Source organism: Corylus avellana, chromosome ca6 (genome assembly GCF_901000735.1).
Source record: "Corylus avellana chromosome ca6, CavTom2PMs-1.0".
Classification (NCBI taxonomy): Eukaryota; Viridiplantae; Streptophyta; class Magnoliopsida; order Fagales; family Betulaceae; genus Corylus; species Corylus avellana.
This window is the reverse complement of record NC_081546.1, coordinates 19589992-19605380: the sequence shown is the minus strand read 5'-3', so window position 1 is coordinate 19605380 and position 15389 is coordinate 19589992. Positions and strand designations below refer to the sequence as shown.

Here is a 15389-nt window from a genome sequence, read left to right as displayed (position 1 = left end):
CTTAAATGTTGTCTGGTTATGCTCCCCACCTCCAACTAGATACACACGAATCACAATGCTACTCTAATGTGTTAGCTGCTACTGCATCCATTGCCCAGCAGCCCATGTGCACAATAATTGGCCAAATTGGCAAGTTAAAAGGGTAAACTGCACAAGGTCCTACCAAGGAACCAACATCTTCTCAATTTCAAATGAATTTGAGAGTTTTCAGTTAGTTATAATTATTTTTTTTACTTTTTAAAAAGACAAAAATTTCCCTCCAATATAGCTAACTGAATATTCTCCAATGGATCCTAATTCCCTTTAAACTTCCACGATTTTGAGAAGAACATCCCAAAGTTTAAAAACTCCAAATTTCACTCCCCAAACTTTTAATTTGATGGACAAAGTTTTTTTCCAAACTGGGTTGGAGGAACTTCCTTCATCACAGTCTATTAAAATGACATGAGTTCTTTTTTTATTAACATGTGAACTGCACATGAGTTTTTAATATTATTTATTCCAACTTTGTCCATGCTATTAAAAAAACATGTGCATCTCACATGTTCAAATGACACATGTAATTTTTATAGACTGATTTTGATGAAGTTCTTCAAATCCAGTTTGAAGAAAAACTTGGTCCTAATTTGATGCAATATACCCATCCGTTACGATTTGGCGTTAAATCCTAATGAAGACTATGAAAAATACAAAAATACCCTCAACTTTTCCTCTCTTTTTTTTTAAAAAAATATTTTATTGTGAAATTAAGGGTAAATTTAAAAATTTATAAAAGTTTCAGAAGTATAAATATCATTTCATCCATTTAAACGTATGTTTAATGCCAAACTTTAACAGAAGGGGTAGATTGCATCAAATTAGAAGTTCGATGGGTGAAATTGAGAATTTTTCAACTTTGTGAAGTCTTTTCAAAACGCAAGAAAATTTAAGAGGCCTAAGTAAAGTTTCCCTCAAATTAAATGCTCTAATTAAATAAACAAAAATTCTTGTAAAAACAATAGTGTAAAAATTCCTTTTTTGCGCCCGAATATCGTTCATTTATGTACGATGGAATGTTCAACATCAACCTATCCCTACAATGTATGCAAATCAATTGAATTGCATGAGCTTTGGTGCAAACCTCAACAACCTATCCAAAGCATGCAAAGTGAACTTCCTTGCAAACAAATAGCAAATATTGGTGCTCTCCCCGTTATACTCACAACGGCTACCATGCCTTAACATCTTCAAAAAATCAACGGTCACATCTGTTCTTAGAAACCTAGATGGATGGGGTCCGCCCTTTGACCAGTCGACCCAAGTCAAAGTCCTGTTTGAATTCCTTCTCCAAAATCGGATGCTCACAAACGTCGGCAAGTAGTGCTCGTCCGCGTAACACGAGGGCACGCAATATCTCCCGAACGATGGGAAATATGTTTTGTCGGAAACTACCTCAATGGCCAGCTCACGGTCCATCTCAAACCATTGGGAGCCTTTCCGCCATTGCTCGAGCTTGATTGTGGGCCTCATTTTAGGATTGTACCGGCCTTGGCCCACTGGGCCTGGTAAGTCATAGGCCTCCACAAATGTTTTCTTGGAGCCCATGAGATAGTTGTAGATTGTGGAGAAGTTGAATAGAGGAATGCACGACTCCGAGAGGAGGACGAACCGCTGGTTCGACCAGTCGAGCAGTGCATTGGCTAGCAGGCGGCGCTCCGCTTCGACCATGTTAAACTCTCCCCATCTCACCACCTGAATCATTGTAAGGACAGGGTTAAAGTAGGCCCAAAAGTAGCAAATCAAAAAGCAGCCCACTTGGTCCAACTTGAATCTTGGTCCAATCAACGATCCCAAATAATTTGAACTTAAAGGCCTTAGTTTGTGTGCAAATTAACAAGACTTGCTTCTAACATGCAAATAAAATCAGTTTTCAAATGGCTTTTTTTTTTTTTTTTTTGGTTACATTTTTTCTGCCTTTAAATTTTTGGCACACGAAAGACAGAAGGAAGAAAAGAATGTTAAAAAGCTAGTTTTTCTTTTGAGGTTGGAAAAGGAGTAGAATCGAAGCAATGAATGAAACAGATTGCCACCCAAAGCCAGTCTTTCTTATCTTCTTTTTGTATCATAAATCTTTTTCTACGAGGAAAAAGAAAAATCAAAGGTGTCGTATATATTTTGTGGGGTAAAAAAAGCTAAAACAAAATAGGCAAATTAAATCTCATATAATTAAGGTAGGCTGATAATGGAAAACCAACTAGGCAAATATTGTGACAAATAAACAAAATAGACTATCAAATGCAGAAGTTTGTGTTGCCAAGGTAAGTGGGTTTGACATATTGAAAACTAAAATTAATTAGCTTGGTAATATACAAACTTCTGTATTTGTTTAAATTGTTAGATGAAATAGATGTCTCAGATTTTAGAATATGAGAATCTCTGTTTTAGAAAATCTGAGGGGGGTTTAAAGAGAAATGCTAGGTATTCTTCTAGTGTCCTCCCAACTGTGATGTGGCTTTTAAAATCACCAATAGATTAAAAGTTAATAATGATAATCTCAAATTCAACGATAATTTTAAAAGCCACATCACAATTAGAAGAACACCAAGAGAACACTAGAAGAATACTTAGCATTTCCTAGGTTTAAATCCAAAATAAATACTCTTAATTGTAAAACGTATCTTTTTTGTTTGGGAAGAAGGAAATTTCCAAAATTCTACGGCCACACCTCTTTATTGTGGAATGTAGAACAAGTAGGCATCGCATTTAGTAGGGTTAATGCATTTGCATCACCATTGGAGAAAAAAATAATATAAGAATAATATTCTTTACATCTATTTAATTATTATATTTATTTTATAGAGGCTAATTTAATGTATTTTACGTAATTTTTCATGTCAAGTACTTTTAAATAATAAAAAATTATTAAGTGTAAAGAGTAACATTATATTACTCGTAAAAATATCTTCAAGATAACTTATTTGAAAAGCAAAAAATATTTAATTTGTCCAAATGTAAAGTATAAGGTATATATGTGTGTATATATAACTAGGGGTGTAATTAACTAAGACGTTTTTATTGTTAATTATTAGACTTTTCCAAGCTTGAATATTTTACAAGTAATTCCCACACAAGAAGTCATGAGGTTCACATAGACATATCTTTCGGAATTCTCATGTTTTGACAAGTATTAAGTTGACATGGGCCGGTTGGGCAAAAAAATAATATTGCACCTTGCTCCAACCAAGGATGGTCATATGCAATTATTGTACGTTGCTTCAACTTAGAAGAGAACTTGGTCAATATTAAATGAAGAGAAAGAATATCAACATGATATCATATATTAAAACTTTATATATATTTTATACACATACATGTAGCATAGAATTTGTCAATAAGTTCATTAATTAGTAAACGTTAATGGGACTAATTATATATATGCTACTTGTATGCAGCTAGCATCACATGCCAACTAACAAGGCATATTACGAGGTACGCCTTGTACTTCATCTCAACGTCAAGAAAATCTTCTCTGCTTTACTAAAAAAACAATGCAAAGAAATGAAGCAAATGGTTCTTACTCAGTATTTTAGGGTTTGATTTGACATACAAAAATGTCATGAACGTTGTTAAAATAAGTCTATGGGCCTGTTTTGGTGTGCGTTTGAGAGGCCTAAAAATGCGTTTAACACTCAAAAAGTCTGTTTGAAGAAAAAAACACTTGTTTGGTAAAAAAAAATTAAAAATGCTTTTAGGGTCTAACAATAGACAATACGTACTTTTGACAAAAGCTTAAAAATGAAGTTTTTGCCAAAATGCGATTTTTGACTTAAAAACTATATTTCTCAAACACAATCCCAAACATACTCTATAACTAGAAAATGCCTCCATGTATATATTTATATAGCAAGAACCCACCGAAAACTTTTGCAGCGGGAGTAAAATTCTCTGAGAAATATTGCACTTTTGAGATTGCATTAAAAAATAGAGCTTTTAAAGTCAAAATTAGCTTTTTAGAAAGGTTAATTTTTAAATTTTTCCTAAAAGTACGTTTTCGTAATTTTCAAATGAAAAACGTCAAGGAATTACTTTTGAAATTTTTTTACCAAATATGACAGCTTTTTATTGGTCACAGCTTTTCATATATTAAAAGTACTTTTTACGGTTATAACGCAATTGTAAACCGACTCTTACAATAAAAATAAAAATAACATGTAAAAGTGAAAATAAATATTTGAATCAACAAACCCTTGTAAAAAAATTTATTGTCACGTCATTTAATTGTATAATAATCCTTATAACGGGGAATAGTAAATAACATTTCTCAAATGGATAGAATTGAAGGATGTAAAGGAAATGGAAAGGCAATATGTGATGTTATATATAGTATATTTATTTGTTATGGGTAAGTGCCGGAAATTAAGCAATATTAATTGCTGTATATATTATTCTATATATTTAAATTTTTGGTTTAAAAATGTTTGGTATATATTGATTAGATCATACATGAATGAGACAGACATATAATTAACGTAAATTAAGAGGAAGACGTAAATTAAGAAGAAGAAGAAGACAGAAGAAAGAATCCAAGAGTGATATTTACGTACTGACCTTACTTGGGATCCTCCGGCCATGAAAAACGGAATCTTCCGGCACCGTTCCGTTGAAAGATGGATTGGGGTGCACGTAAATGGTATAAAGACCTTCGTGTCCTTTGAAGAACAACTCCCACAGGGGGGCCAAAGACAGCGGCCCTTTTGTCAGAAACATGAACGCCACTTTCGGAGTCCGCTTCAGCGGGAATTCACGAATCCTAGGCGCCATTGAAGCCCTCCATAACAACTCCTCGTCTTTCATGTCGTGCATAGCACTTGGCGGTTTCAAGTATTGTTTTAACCCGACCCGGATTAGATTGTTCTTGGTAATTTGCAATGGAGGAGAAGGAGGAGACCCGACCCGGGTGAGATTCGGATTGGTCATTTGTAAAGGAGGAGGAGACACGACCAGGGTGAGATTCGTCTTGGTCTGCAATGGAGGAAGAGCTAGCTCCGGTGGAGCAGTCGCCGGAAGATCAAAAAGCTGGTTGAGTTGCAAGTTGAAGGAGAAATCTCTAAGATAGAAACTTAGCGTAAGTCCAAGCGCTAAACCTGAGCAAAAGAGAAGAAAATAAAACACAAGATTCTGGAGATGCATTTGCGCATTGAAGAGCTTATTATTTGGCGGCGGTGAGCCTTGTTGGAGCTTGTAATTCTTCATCTATGGCGGCCGAGCAACACAGAGAGAGAGAGAGAGAAAGAGAGAGAGAGAGAGAGAGAAAAGATATTGTTTCTTTGTTGTTTCTTCTCCAATGAAGTAACGTTTAATTTGGCTTTTTAATGGAGAGAGCACGAAGCTTGGGCTTCTCTAGGCAGAAAAAGATTCTTAAATAAATCGATCTGCACTGGCACTGGCACTGGTTATATATATATATATTTATATAATTAATTAATGATGATTTAGCAGTGCCATATATAAAAATAAATTTGTATTTTTTTTTTTTTTGAAATTAATTGTGAATTAATTAGGCTCCTCGTACTAATAATTTTTTTTTATTGTTTTTGTTGGATAGTATTTATCAACGTGACAATATTCGACTCAACCGACAATTAAGTTGAGAGTGCCCTCAAAAATTTGCAAGCCACTCACAGACACCAGAACCTTATTTAGTTACATGTCAAAAAAAAGAAGCTTATTTAGTTGGAGAAATGATAAAAGGCAGTCTTTTGGGTTATTTTTTTAAAATAAAAAAAAAAAAAAAAAAAATTGTGAAGCAATAACATCCTATCCTACGTGGTCCTTTTTTTATTTGGTAGTTTTTTTTTTTTTTTTTAAATGGTCTTTTTCTTCATTATAATGACCTTTTTTTTTAAAAAAAAGAAAACCATTTTATGAAGAAAAATACCAACTAAAAAAAGGACCATATATGATGTTATTGTTTCAGAATTTTTTTTATTTATTTAAAAAAAAAAAAAAGAAAAAAATTGTATAAAAAAAATAGTGCATTTTTCATGCCTAGGTAGCTCATTTAGTTGGGGAGTTAAATGTGAAAGTGTGAAACCAGGAAGACGCGTGCATTAAATGGTGCGCTTAATTATACGATGTTTCATTTGGGATTTGTTGCCTTCATTTCATTAGCGTTTTAATTATCACACCAAATCGTTTCTAGTTTTATTAAGGAAGTTTTTTTTTTTTTTTTTAATATGTTTTACAACGGTCGATTTCTCTTTTTATAGGGTTATAATTTACAAAAACTTCCTATAAATTATATTGTAAGAAAATTCTTTCAATTTAGTTATATATTTCCATGTGTGCCCTGCCATGTAAGAAGCATATGTTTCTCATCCAAAGCCCATTCTATCAAGATGTGGTATAAAACCTCATTTAATTGTTTTCAATAGAAATTTGACACATTGAGTAAAAATACTAAATTAAATACAATAGAGATGAAAACATCGCATATTTAATTCAAATCAATCCTATAGATTTTTCTATCCGTTATAACTTATAACCCAATGCCTACCACCCACCACTTAACCCTCATGAGAACACTAAAATCTTCAAAATTAACCAAGATAGCAGCTTTGCTGGTTTTATGAAAGGATACTTCGTCAATGAAATATTTTGTCAATAGAAGGAAAATTGGTGTAAAGGGTATATATATATATATGGTGTTTTAAGTTCAGATATCTACCTCCTATAATTGGAGGTGCAAAATATGCTTTTTGCACTATAACCTGATTGAAGTTATTATCTTCTCAAATATGCTTTTTTCTAATATCATTAGTTAATAATAATTAAAAAAAAAAAAGTCATGTGCTTCCTGTATGCTTAATGGATATATATATATATATATATATATATATAGATAGTAATTTTTATAAATTGGATTGATGGATTTTATATTAGGTGATAATTAATGATCAGATTATATTTTTATTTAGATTCCCACCATGCATGATACAACCTTTCTTATTTCTCATCCTGTACGTGGTTATTTTTGGGGTTTAATTTTCTTTTTCTAAGCCTGTTTCCATTTCCGTTTATGATTATTGCATGATGTGAAGTAAAAAAAATTAGTGTTTATTTTGTTGGGTTGGGGGGATTTTCTTTGAAAGGACAAGATAACACGATTTGAGTTTTCCGGAGAGTTGGGTGGATCAGTACTCAGTGAGATGTTCACATCTCAATTCATATCAATCTATTTTCTTCACTTTGTCAATTTGTCGGCCGAGTTTCAGTTTTCTCAATGATTTATTTTCTTATTTTTTCTTTTAAAAAAATAATAATAATAATGAGTAGTGTATTTTAGGTATTTATTTTATGTTAGTTACTTAAAAAAATAATAATAAATAAATAAATATTTAAAACAGGTTACCTTATCCGGTATGAAAAGGAAGTTATTTTTATTTATTTATAAATAAATAAAAAATAGTCTAAAAAATACTATTTCCTTAATTTGTTCCTTTTGTGGCTTTTTGTAAGCCGCCGGTGCACTTTGTGGAAAGGGTTTTGAACGCTTTACTCCTGCTCCCCGCCTCCTCTGAGTTTGCATCCTTGTCTCCACCTTTTCTTTCTACGTGGTTCGACGCCAATAGATTGAGAAAAGGAAAAATATATGCTTTTGAAAAGTGTTTTTTTTTTTTTTTTTTAAAAAAAAAAAAGTGTTGTTGTAACGAAATATAAATGGAAGAAGTGCCTGCCTTTTAGTAAGGTTTATATTTTTTTAATAAAAAAAAATTTTATGTGGGAGCTATTAAAAAAAAAAAAAAAAAAAGTGTATTTAGAGACATATTACCAAATTAGGCATTTATTTTTCCATCCTCTTTGTAATATGAGAGTGACTTCTGGCTTAACAGGGCTTGAATTTCGTGAAAGATTTTGTTATTCGATGTCTAATTTCTATTATATTGTCCCTAGGGAGTAGCTCATCAATCAGCTGAAATCATGTTTGGTAAAGCGGAGATTATTACTTCGAAGCTCACTCTTCTCTTTTCTCTTTCCCTTGTGCTGACATGTCAAAAAAAAAATTTATTATATATATTCACAACTTTGGTCCAACTTTTTTCTTATTTTTTATTTTTTTTCAAAAAAAAAAAAAAAAAAAATTGAAACAATAACATCTTATGTGGTCCTTTTTTTGGTATTTTCTTTTAAAGTGGTATTTTTCTTCGTAAAAATTGTCAATAAAAAAAAATGGTCATTATTATGAAGAAAAATACATTTTCCATTAAAAAAAATACCAAATAAAAAAATGACCACATAGGATGTTATTGCTTAAGAAATTTTTTTAATTTTTAATTTTGTTTTTTTAAAAAAATGACCACATAAGAAAAAAGTTTAACCAAAATTGTGCCTTTATCATTTCTCATTGGTTTAAGGTTGAAGCACATCCACCTTTATTATCTTCATATGATACTGCTGCTTCATTTTCCTAATTGCCATAATATATCATTAACTCTTGTAATTATGAACTAGTTATAAGTATTAAAAAAAAAAAAAAAAAAAAAATCAAAAGTTCTAACAATATATGATTACAAGTGAGTTGTCATGTAAATGGCACCATATTAATTTGTAACAAAATTAGAATAATTAACCTTTGTAATAATCGACCATAAATATTGATTTTTTCTAAATTAATATATACTCGTATGCGTCCTGAATTTAAATATATATTAGAACAAAAATCAAGTTAAGAAAGGGATGGGGATAGAGATGGAAAACTGAAGCATTAGATGAGCAATTATATAATATCAATAAATAAACTCACACAAACTTTTGGGGTGAACCATCGAGGACGTGGTGGTTCAATGGTCTAAAAAAATGAAGCATTAAAAATTAAGAGAAACTTATTGACCACACTCATCCTCACAATCAATTACCATCCTCAGATTCCTTCTCATTAGAACGCTAACAATAGATGCCCCTATATGCCATTTTCTTTCTTATGTGTAGAAATTTTAAAAAAAAAAAATCACAAAAACTTACGCATATCAGATTCTTTATATTTAACCAACCCTCAAGTATTACTACCGTGTTTCCAATGTGTAAGAAACCAAAAGTGATTCCTTATACCTTATTTTAATATATATATATTTCTCTTTCCCCTCTCCTATTTCAAGAAAACAAAAATGGACAAGAATTATTGTGTTAGTGTGCTATGTCAACATTAATAAAAATATCACTCTTTAAAAAATAAATAAATCAAAAATTAAAGAAATCAAAAACTTAAATAATTAATTAATAATTAAATTTTTTTGAGAAAGAAAGGGAGTGGTGGTGAGCCACCCCCGAGGTGGTTGTGTGAAATTATGAGGTCTGGACCAAAACTTCAAAGAAGACTTGACCATCCACTTGTAAAAACAAATTAACATCAATGTTTAGAGTATTGCAAGGAGTAGACAGAAATTTCAGGGAAGACATGACAGTCAACTTGGCTCTCAGAATAGTACGAGCATGAAACTTCCTGGAAATTCATTCAAGCAAATTGTGCAAATTAAAGCTAAACATACTATTAATGAGTTGGTGAATAAATTGAATGAAATTTTGGAACATTCAGTTTCATCCTCGTGCCATGTACGAGCATGCAATTAAATTTTGCATACTTCTGGTCCTTTATGACTTCCCAAGCTGTGTTTGCGATTATCAATTTTAGAAAATGTGTTACTAACACATCATTTGAAAACCATACTTTAGAGAAAAAATTTAAGAGGTGTAACATTTCTTATGCATTAACCATTGAGAAAATATTAGAGAAATCAAGTGAAGCATTACTCATACAAATTTAATGAAGCGCAATTCTTAATGTGACAACATATTGAACTGTATGGTTCAATATGTATGGTTCAACATATTTTGTATGCTTTCTCTCTTTAATTTATTTTCAACATTTTGTATGGTTCAACATATTTTGTATGAGTTCATATAAGAAATTTAAAGCATACAAATTTCTTAAATTTGTATGCTTCATTAAATTTTTAATGCTTCATCAAACTTTGAATTTTATTGATGTCATGATGGGGCTGGATCAGACTATTGCTCGCATGCCCACCATTTAGGCCCTGTCCTGTGCAGCTCCCATCAGGTAAGTGCTACTATTTATGATCACGGTCAGCAATTATCCTTTCCCCTTATGAACTATCATGCGATAACCATTTTCCCCCCATCAACTACCAACTTTACATTACGACTCCATCAAACTACCATTTCATTACCAAAACCCCATTTTCATCAGTCAATGCCATTAAGTCAGACGGTCAACAGTATTGTTTATGACACTGTTCACATGTTGACCGTCTGACTTAATGACCTTAACTGACGGAATAGGGATTTTGGTAACAAAATGATAGTTTGATGGGGTCGTAATGTAAAGTTGGTAGTTGATGGGGGGAAATGGTCATCGCATGGTAATTCATAGGGGAAAGGATAATTTCCTCCAAATAAAAAACTTTTGGGGTGATCAGCTTGACTATTTTATGTGGGCCGGTGTGACTATAATAGAATAGCACATCCATCTGTTGAGAATCAATAATAAAATGGGCTTAGTCAACGGTAAAAACCTCAAACCCGATTGAATGATGATATTTTAGCAATTCCACGAGAGATCTTCTTTGTGATTGGCTCATGGAGGGATAAACTATTGGAGGTTAGCAATTCCATTGCGGTCAAATTATATTTTAATAGCCTTTGATGTGCGAGCATGTACAGTCAATATTATATTCACAAAACATAATTCTGATGACCCACAGAAACTGAAACTTGAAAATGCCTTTGAAAATAGACCTAGAAATTATATAAATATATATATTAATTGCTCACAAGAGTCATCAATCAAATTATCTAATTAGTCTGTTTCCTATAATTTATAAATGTGTGAGTCATCAGAATTTCTCACAATGCATCATTGCATCCTCCTTTGTTTCTGATTGAAATAATTAATAATAAGAAAATATGAGATTCTTTTTTAAAAAATAAATAAAAATAAAAATCATTGTGTCATCTGGCCAGGTTTTCAAGACAAGAGAGTCGGTTGCATGTTTCATCGTATTGGATGTATGATTTGTATGTAGTTGGTTGCATGTTTTGAGTATGTGATTGCATGGCTTTTCACGGGCAGGCAAGAAGGACATGTGGCATGTCATATCTTAATCCCCACTATAGCAACCACAAATACACTCAATTATATATATATATATATATCAATTCATGTTGTGCTACATCAGTTTGTAAAAGTTTTTCTGTAAAATTTGTTTGTAAGCATAACTAGCGCTCCCCATTTGTGACAAGTCATGGTTATGTCAAAGGTTTAAATACATATAAAATGGTGAACTTAATTATTGAATTAATATTTTAACATTACTCATCACTTTTGGGTTCAAAGTCTTCCTTAATATGTTAGATCCCAATACATGAATGTTGTAACACTTCGATCTGATATTGAAAAAATGAAGAATAGCTTACATAGAGTTAAGGGCATGGCTGAGGGTGACTTAGGGAAAGCTAGGGTTTGTGTCCTATGATGCGCACTTAAGAAAGTCAATCAAGAACAAGATAAATGCAAAATCAAGAAATTATTAGTCGGTCTTATGAGAAGGATAGGCTAGATATATTTTGCAGATGAGAGAAGGCACGTCATGGTACCTAAGCTGTGATAGAGCACAACACACTAAAGGACGTTTACATGAAGGTATGTGAAAGATTTTAGAAAGAATAAGGGATTCTCTTATTTCATAATATGTATTTTGCTTACAAAGAGTCTATTATATAGACTTGAGAAGAGGAAGCACATCTCTTGAATCAAGGCTCAAATCATGCATAATCAGCCTTTTTGACTTCTAAGATTTACTACACAATAAATTCAAATTTTCTAAATTTATTTTTTTAACAGTATGATCCATCACCATATTTGCTAAGCTGAGTGTGTCTAAAAGTTAATCAATTGGCCAGGCATGTCCGGGGCCATAGATGTTGTTAGGTCCGGAAGGTTGAATTATGCAATCCCATGCATATGGGCGTAACAGTATGCTCCAGCTATAAAATAAGAAGAAGAAAGAAAGTTTTTTTATCTTCAGTTCTACGAAGAAATGATTTAAGAATTTTCTTTTTATGCTAAACTAGATTAGTTAAGGAAAAAGTTTTTACCCAATTGGTTTTAAATTTGTTGAAAATGTTGCTTACTGAGCTTTTTTGCTCATATGTTAACGGTTCATTTTTCTCTTCAGATGAGGGATAAATGAATTAGAAGGCACTACAAAAAAAATTCACAATTAGTGATCCATCAGAGATGACGTTTTAAGCACAAAAAACGTCACTATTCATTTAGTGAAGTTTGAATAGTGACGCTTGCTAAAGGACACAAAACATGGGGTCAAAAAATTTTAAATAGTGTTATTTACTGTTCAAATGATGCTATTTAAAGTCAGTTGGGGGTGGCGCGCCGCCACCCCTCCCCTCGACTAGGTGGCCACTGGTTTGGCAGCCACCCAGTCTCTTTTTTAAAAAAGCAAAAAAAAAATTAATTTTTCTAAATCAAAATTTTTTATTTTAATCTCTAATATTGGGAGATGTCCCACTTATAAGGGCAATTTCGAGTGCTAAATTTTCAAAAATTTGTTAATGTCATTTAAACAGTAACACTAATGTGGATATATACTAATTTTAATCTCTCATAAATTAAAATGCCCCAAGTCTTTCCCCAAAATTCATATTGTTTTCTAGAGTGCAGTGTGCATATGAGGAGAATGCAGTTTTTCGTAGAGCTACGGGTAAGATTTGCTTAATGGATACTAATTTTATTTTTTTATATGTTGACTTAATATTTAATATTAATATATTTATCATTCATTCTTTGGCCTCATATTTTAATATATTTTTCATTCATACTTTGGCCCCTATCGATAAAAACTCTTAGTTCCGTCCTTAAAAACATTTTTTTTTTTCATTTTTTTTTAGTGAGGCCAAATGCTAATAAAACATTGATAGCAAGTATATATATAAAGTTGACTCATCACTGATATATTAAGCACCAAAATCCATCAAAACTGGTGCAATGTGCAACAAGGGTTGCAAAGTGTTCGGCATAAACTTCCTCCCAAACAAAAAGCATATAGAGGAAACAATGTTTCCATTATATGTACACTTAGTACCAAACCTTATTTGATCCAAGAATTCAGCAGTAACAGCTTGCCTCACAAATTTTCCAAGGTGTGGGCCACTCTTAGACCAATCAACCCATGTGATGCTCCTGTTGGAGTTCTCTTGGGGGCAAAGAATGTTGACAAGTGTTGGAATATAGTGCTCATCCATGTAACATGGAGGGCTACAAACATGGAGTGCTCATCCATGTTCCGTCCTTAAAAACATTTTTTTTTTTTCATTTTTTTTTAGTGAGGCCAAATGCTAATAAAACATTGATAGCAAGTATATATATAAAGTTGACTCATCACTAATATATTAAGCACCAAAATCCATCAAAACTGGTGCAATTTGCAACAAGGGTTGCAAAGTGTTGGGCATAAACTTCCTCCCAAACAAAAAGCATATAGAGGAAACAATGTTTCCATTATATGTACACTTAGTACCAAACCTTATTTGATCCAAGAATTCAGCAGTAACAGCTTGCCTCACAAATTTTCCAGGGTGTGGGCCACTCTTAGACCAATCAACCCATGTGATGCTCCTGTTGGAGTTCTCTTGGGGGCAAAGAATGTTGACAAGTGTGGGAATATAGTGCTCATCCATGTAACATGGAGGGCTACAAAACTGGCTAAACAAAGGGTAATATTTGCTGTCAGAAATGATGTGAAGGGCTACCTTGCGGTTCACTTCAAACCATTGGGACCCTTTGCGCCAATTTGCTAGAGAAATTGTGGGTGACATTTGAGGATTGTATCTGCCACGCCCAATTTTCCTTGGGTCATCATATGAGCCTACAAAGCTCTGGTTGGCTTCGATGAGATAGTTGTATGTTGTTGTGAAGTTGAAGAGAGGAATACAAGTTTCTGAGAGAAGAACAAATCTCTCGTTTGAGGAGTGTAGGAGTGCGTTTGCTATGAGGCGCCTTTCTGCGTCAATCATCGTCGGTTTTCCCCATTCCACTGCCTGCAATAAAAGTATGAATAAGAAATATGTTAATATTGAAGATTAGATTAATTATAAAAATTAAAATTAGTATCCATTCAGTGTTAAGTGTTAAGAAAAATAAACAAAAAAATATAATTATTTTTTAATATATTTCAATTTTCAACTCAAACACTTATCAAAATAGAACCTAACGTTCTTTTAGAACTCGAAAATCATCTATGATTGAAGGCTGAAGCTTGAAGCTGTACAAAATTTTGAAGTAATTTCTCATTTGATGTACAACATTAAAAAACTAATCAACTTTCAATTTTGCTGCGGAGTATATATAGTTTTGACAAATTCATGTATGAAAATGATCATTTGGTAGTTGCAGTAGAAATAAGAAGGATAAACATAAGCAACCATTGGTACAAGTTGGTAAAGCTCAATTTTAGCTACTCATTTTTTTATACACACTCTAACAGATTCTTTATTTTTTTCTTTATTTTCTTTAAATATTATTTTGTGAAAGAAAGAGGAGGAAAGAGAGTAAAAGAAAGAAAGTGAGAGAAAAGAAAATAATAAACAAAATTTCTAGAGTGAATACTAAATAGGCTAATCAACCTATTTACTATTCACACCAGGTAAAAAAAAGATAAGTTACCTATTCAGCTGGCCGGAGACCAAAAAACACCCATAATTATTAGGGATTTAACTGTTCTTTTGAAGATGCTCTTATAATACATATATATTTTATATTTTTATTTGATCACAACTTTGAATATGAAACTTAAACAGATCAAATAGACATGATATTATTTGTACGACAAAGTTTTTTTTAAACAAACAAAAAAAATCAACCCAGTTTATTAAGTTGTTATATGTCAAACAATGCTTAAAATGCACATGATAATTACCTGCTTAATTGAAGGACCGATATCATGTACTATGTTAATCTTATTAAAAATATATGTGAGAATCACATATTTTAAAAATATATGACAGTTTAATAGATTAGATTGAAATAATTTTTCTCAACCCATTTAAAAATAAAACTGTCTCCTTATTTGTAATTTTGTATGGGCTCAAATAAGTGGCTCTCCAAGAGCTGTCTAGTTGTGGATGAACCCATGGACAAAGGGAAGGAGGGGGGCAATCCCACTTGCTTTAACAATTTTTGTAATGGTCAAAGGCGAATTTAGAGGGGTATATATTTGAGAAATTAAAAATTTTTACCTCCAAAAATGTAAAAAAAAAAAAAAAAAAAATTACAGGTGTTTTTAAAATCATTTTATCAACGCTGACCTCCCCTAAAA

General features: G+C 32.1%; 2 protein-coding genes across 2 annotated transcripts; both read right to left on the bottom strand.

Moving 5' to 3' along the window:
• Positions 1–1079: 1079 nt before the first annotated feature.
• Positions 1080–5232, bottom strand: LOC132185854 (glycosyltransferase BC10-like). Its single transcript, XM_059599654.1, has 2 exons — positions 4588–5232; positions 1080–1731 (listed from the first exon to the last, which is right to left on the bottom strand). Exons 1-2 carry the CDS (start codon positions 5230–5232, stop codon positions 1090–1092), a joined length of 1287 nt encoding a protein of 428 aa, XP_059455637.1. The 3' UTR covers positions 1080–1089.
• An 8232-nt stretch (positions 5233–13464) lies between these two features.
• Positions 13465–14088, bottom strand: LOC132185291 (glycosyltransferase BC10-like). The gene has a single exon (XM_059599085.1). It carries the CDS (start codon positions 14086–14088, stop codon positions 13465–13467), a length of 624 nt encoding a protein of 207 aa, XP_059455068.1.
• Positions 14089–15389: the final 1301 nt, after the last annotated feature.

What these genes read in the sequence shown, in the direction of transcription:
- LOC132185854 (XM_059599654.1), bottom strand. Translation starts at nt 5,232, where the DNA reads ATGAAGAATTACAAGCTCCAACAAGGCTCACCGCCGCCAAATAATAAG. An exon ending in GCCGGAGGATCCCAAGTAAG is followed by an intron (nt 1,732 to 4,587) that starts GTCAGTACGTAA and finishes ACAATGATTCAG; the next exon opens with GTGGTGAGATGGGGAGAGTT.
- LOC132185291 (XM_059599085.1), bottom strand. Translation starts at nt 14,088, where the DNA reads ATGATTGACGCAGAAAGGCGCCTCATAGCAAACGCACTCCTACACTCC.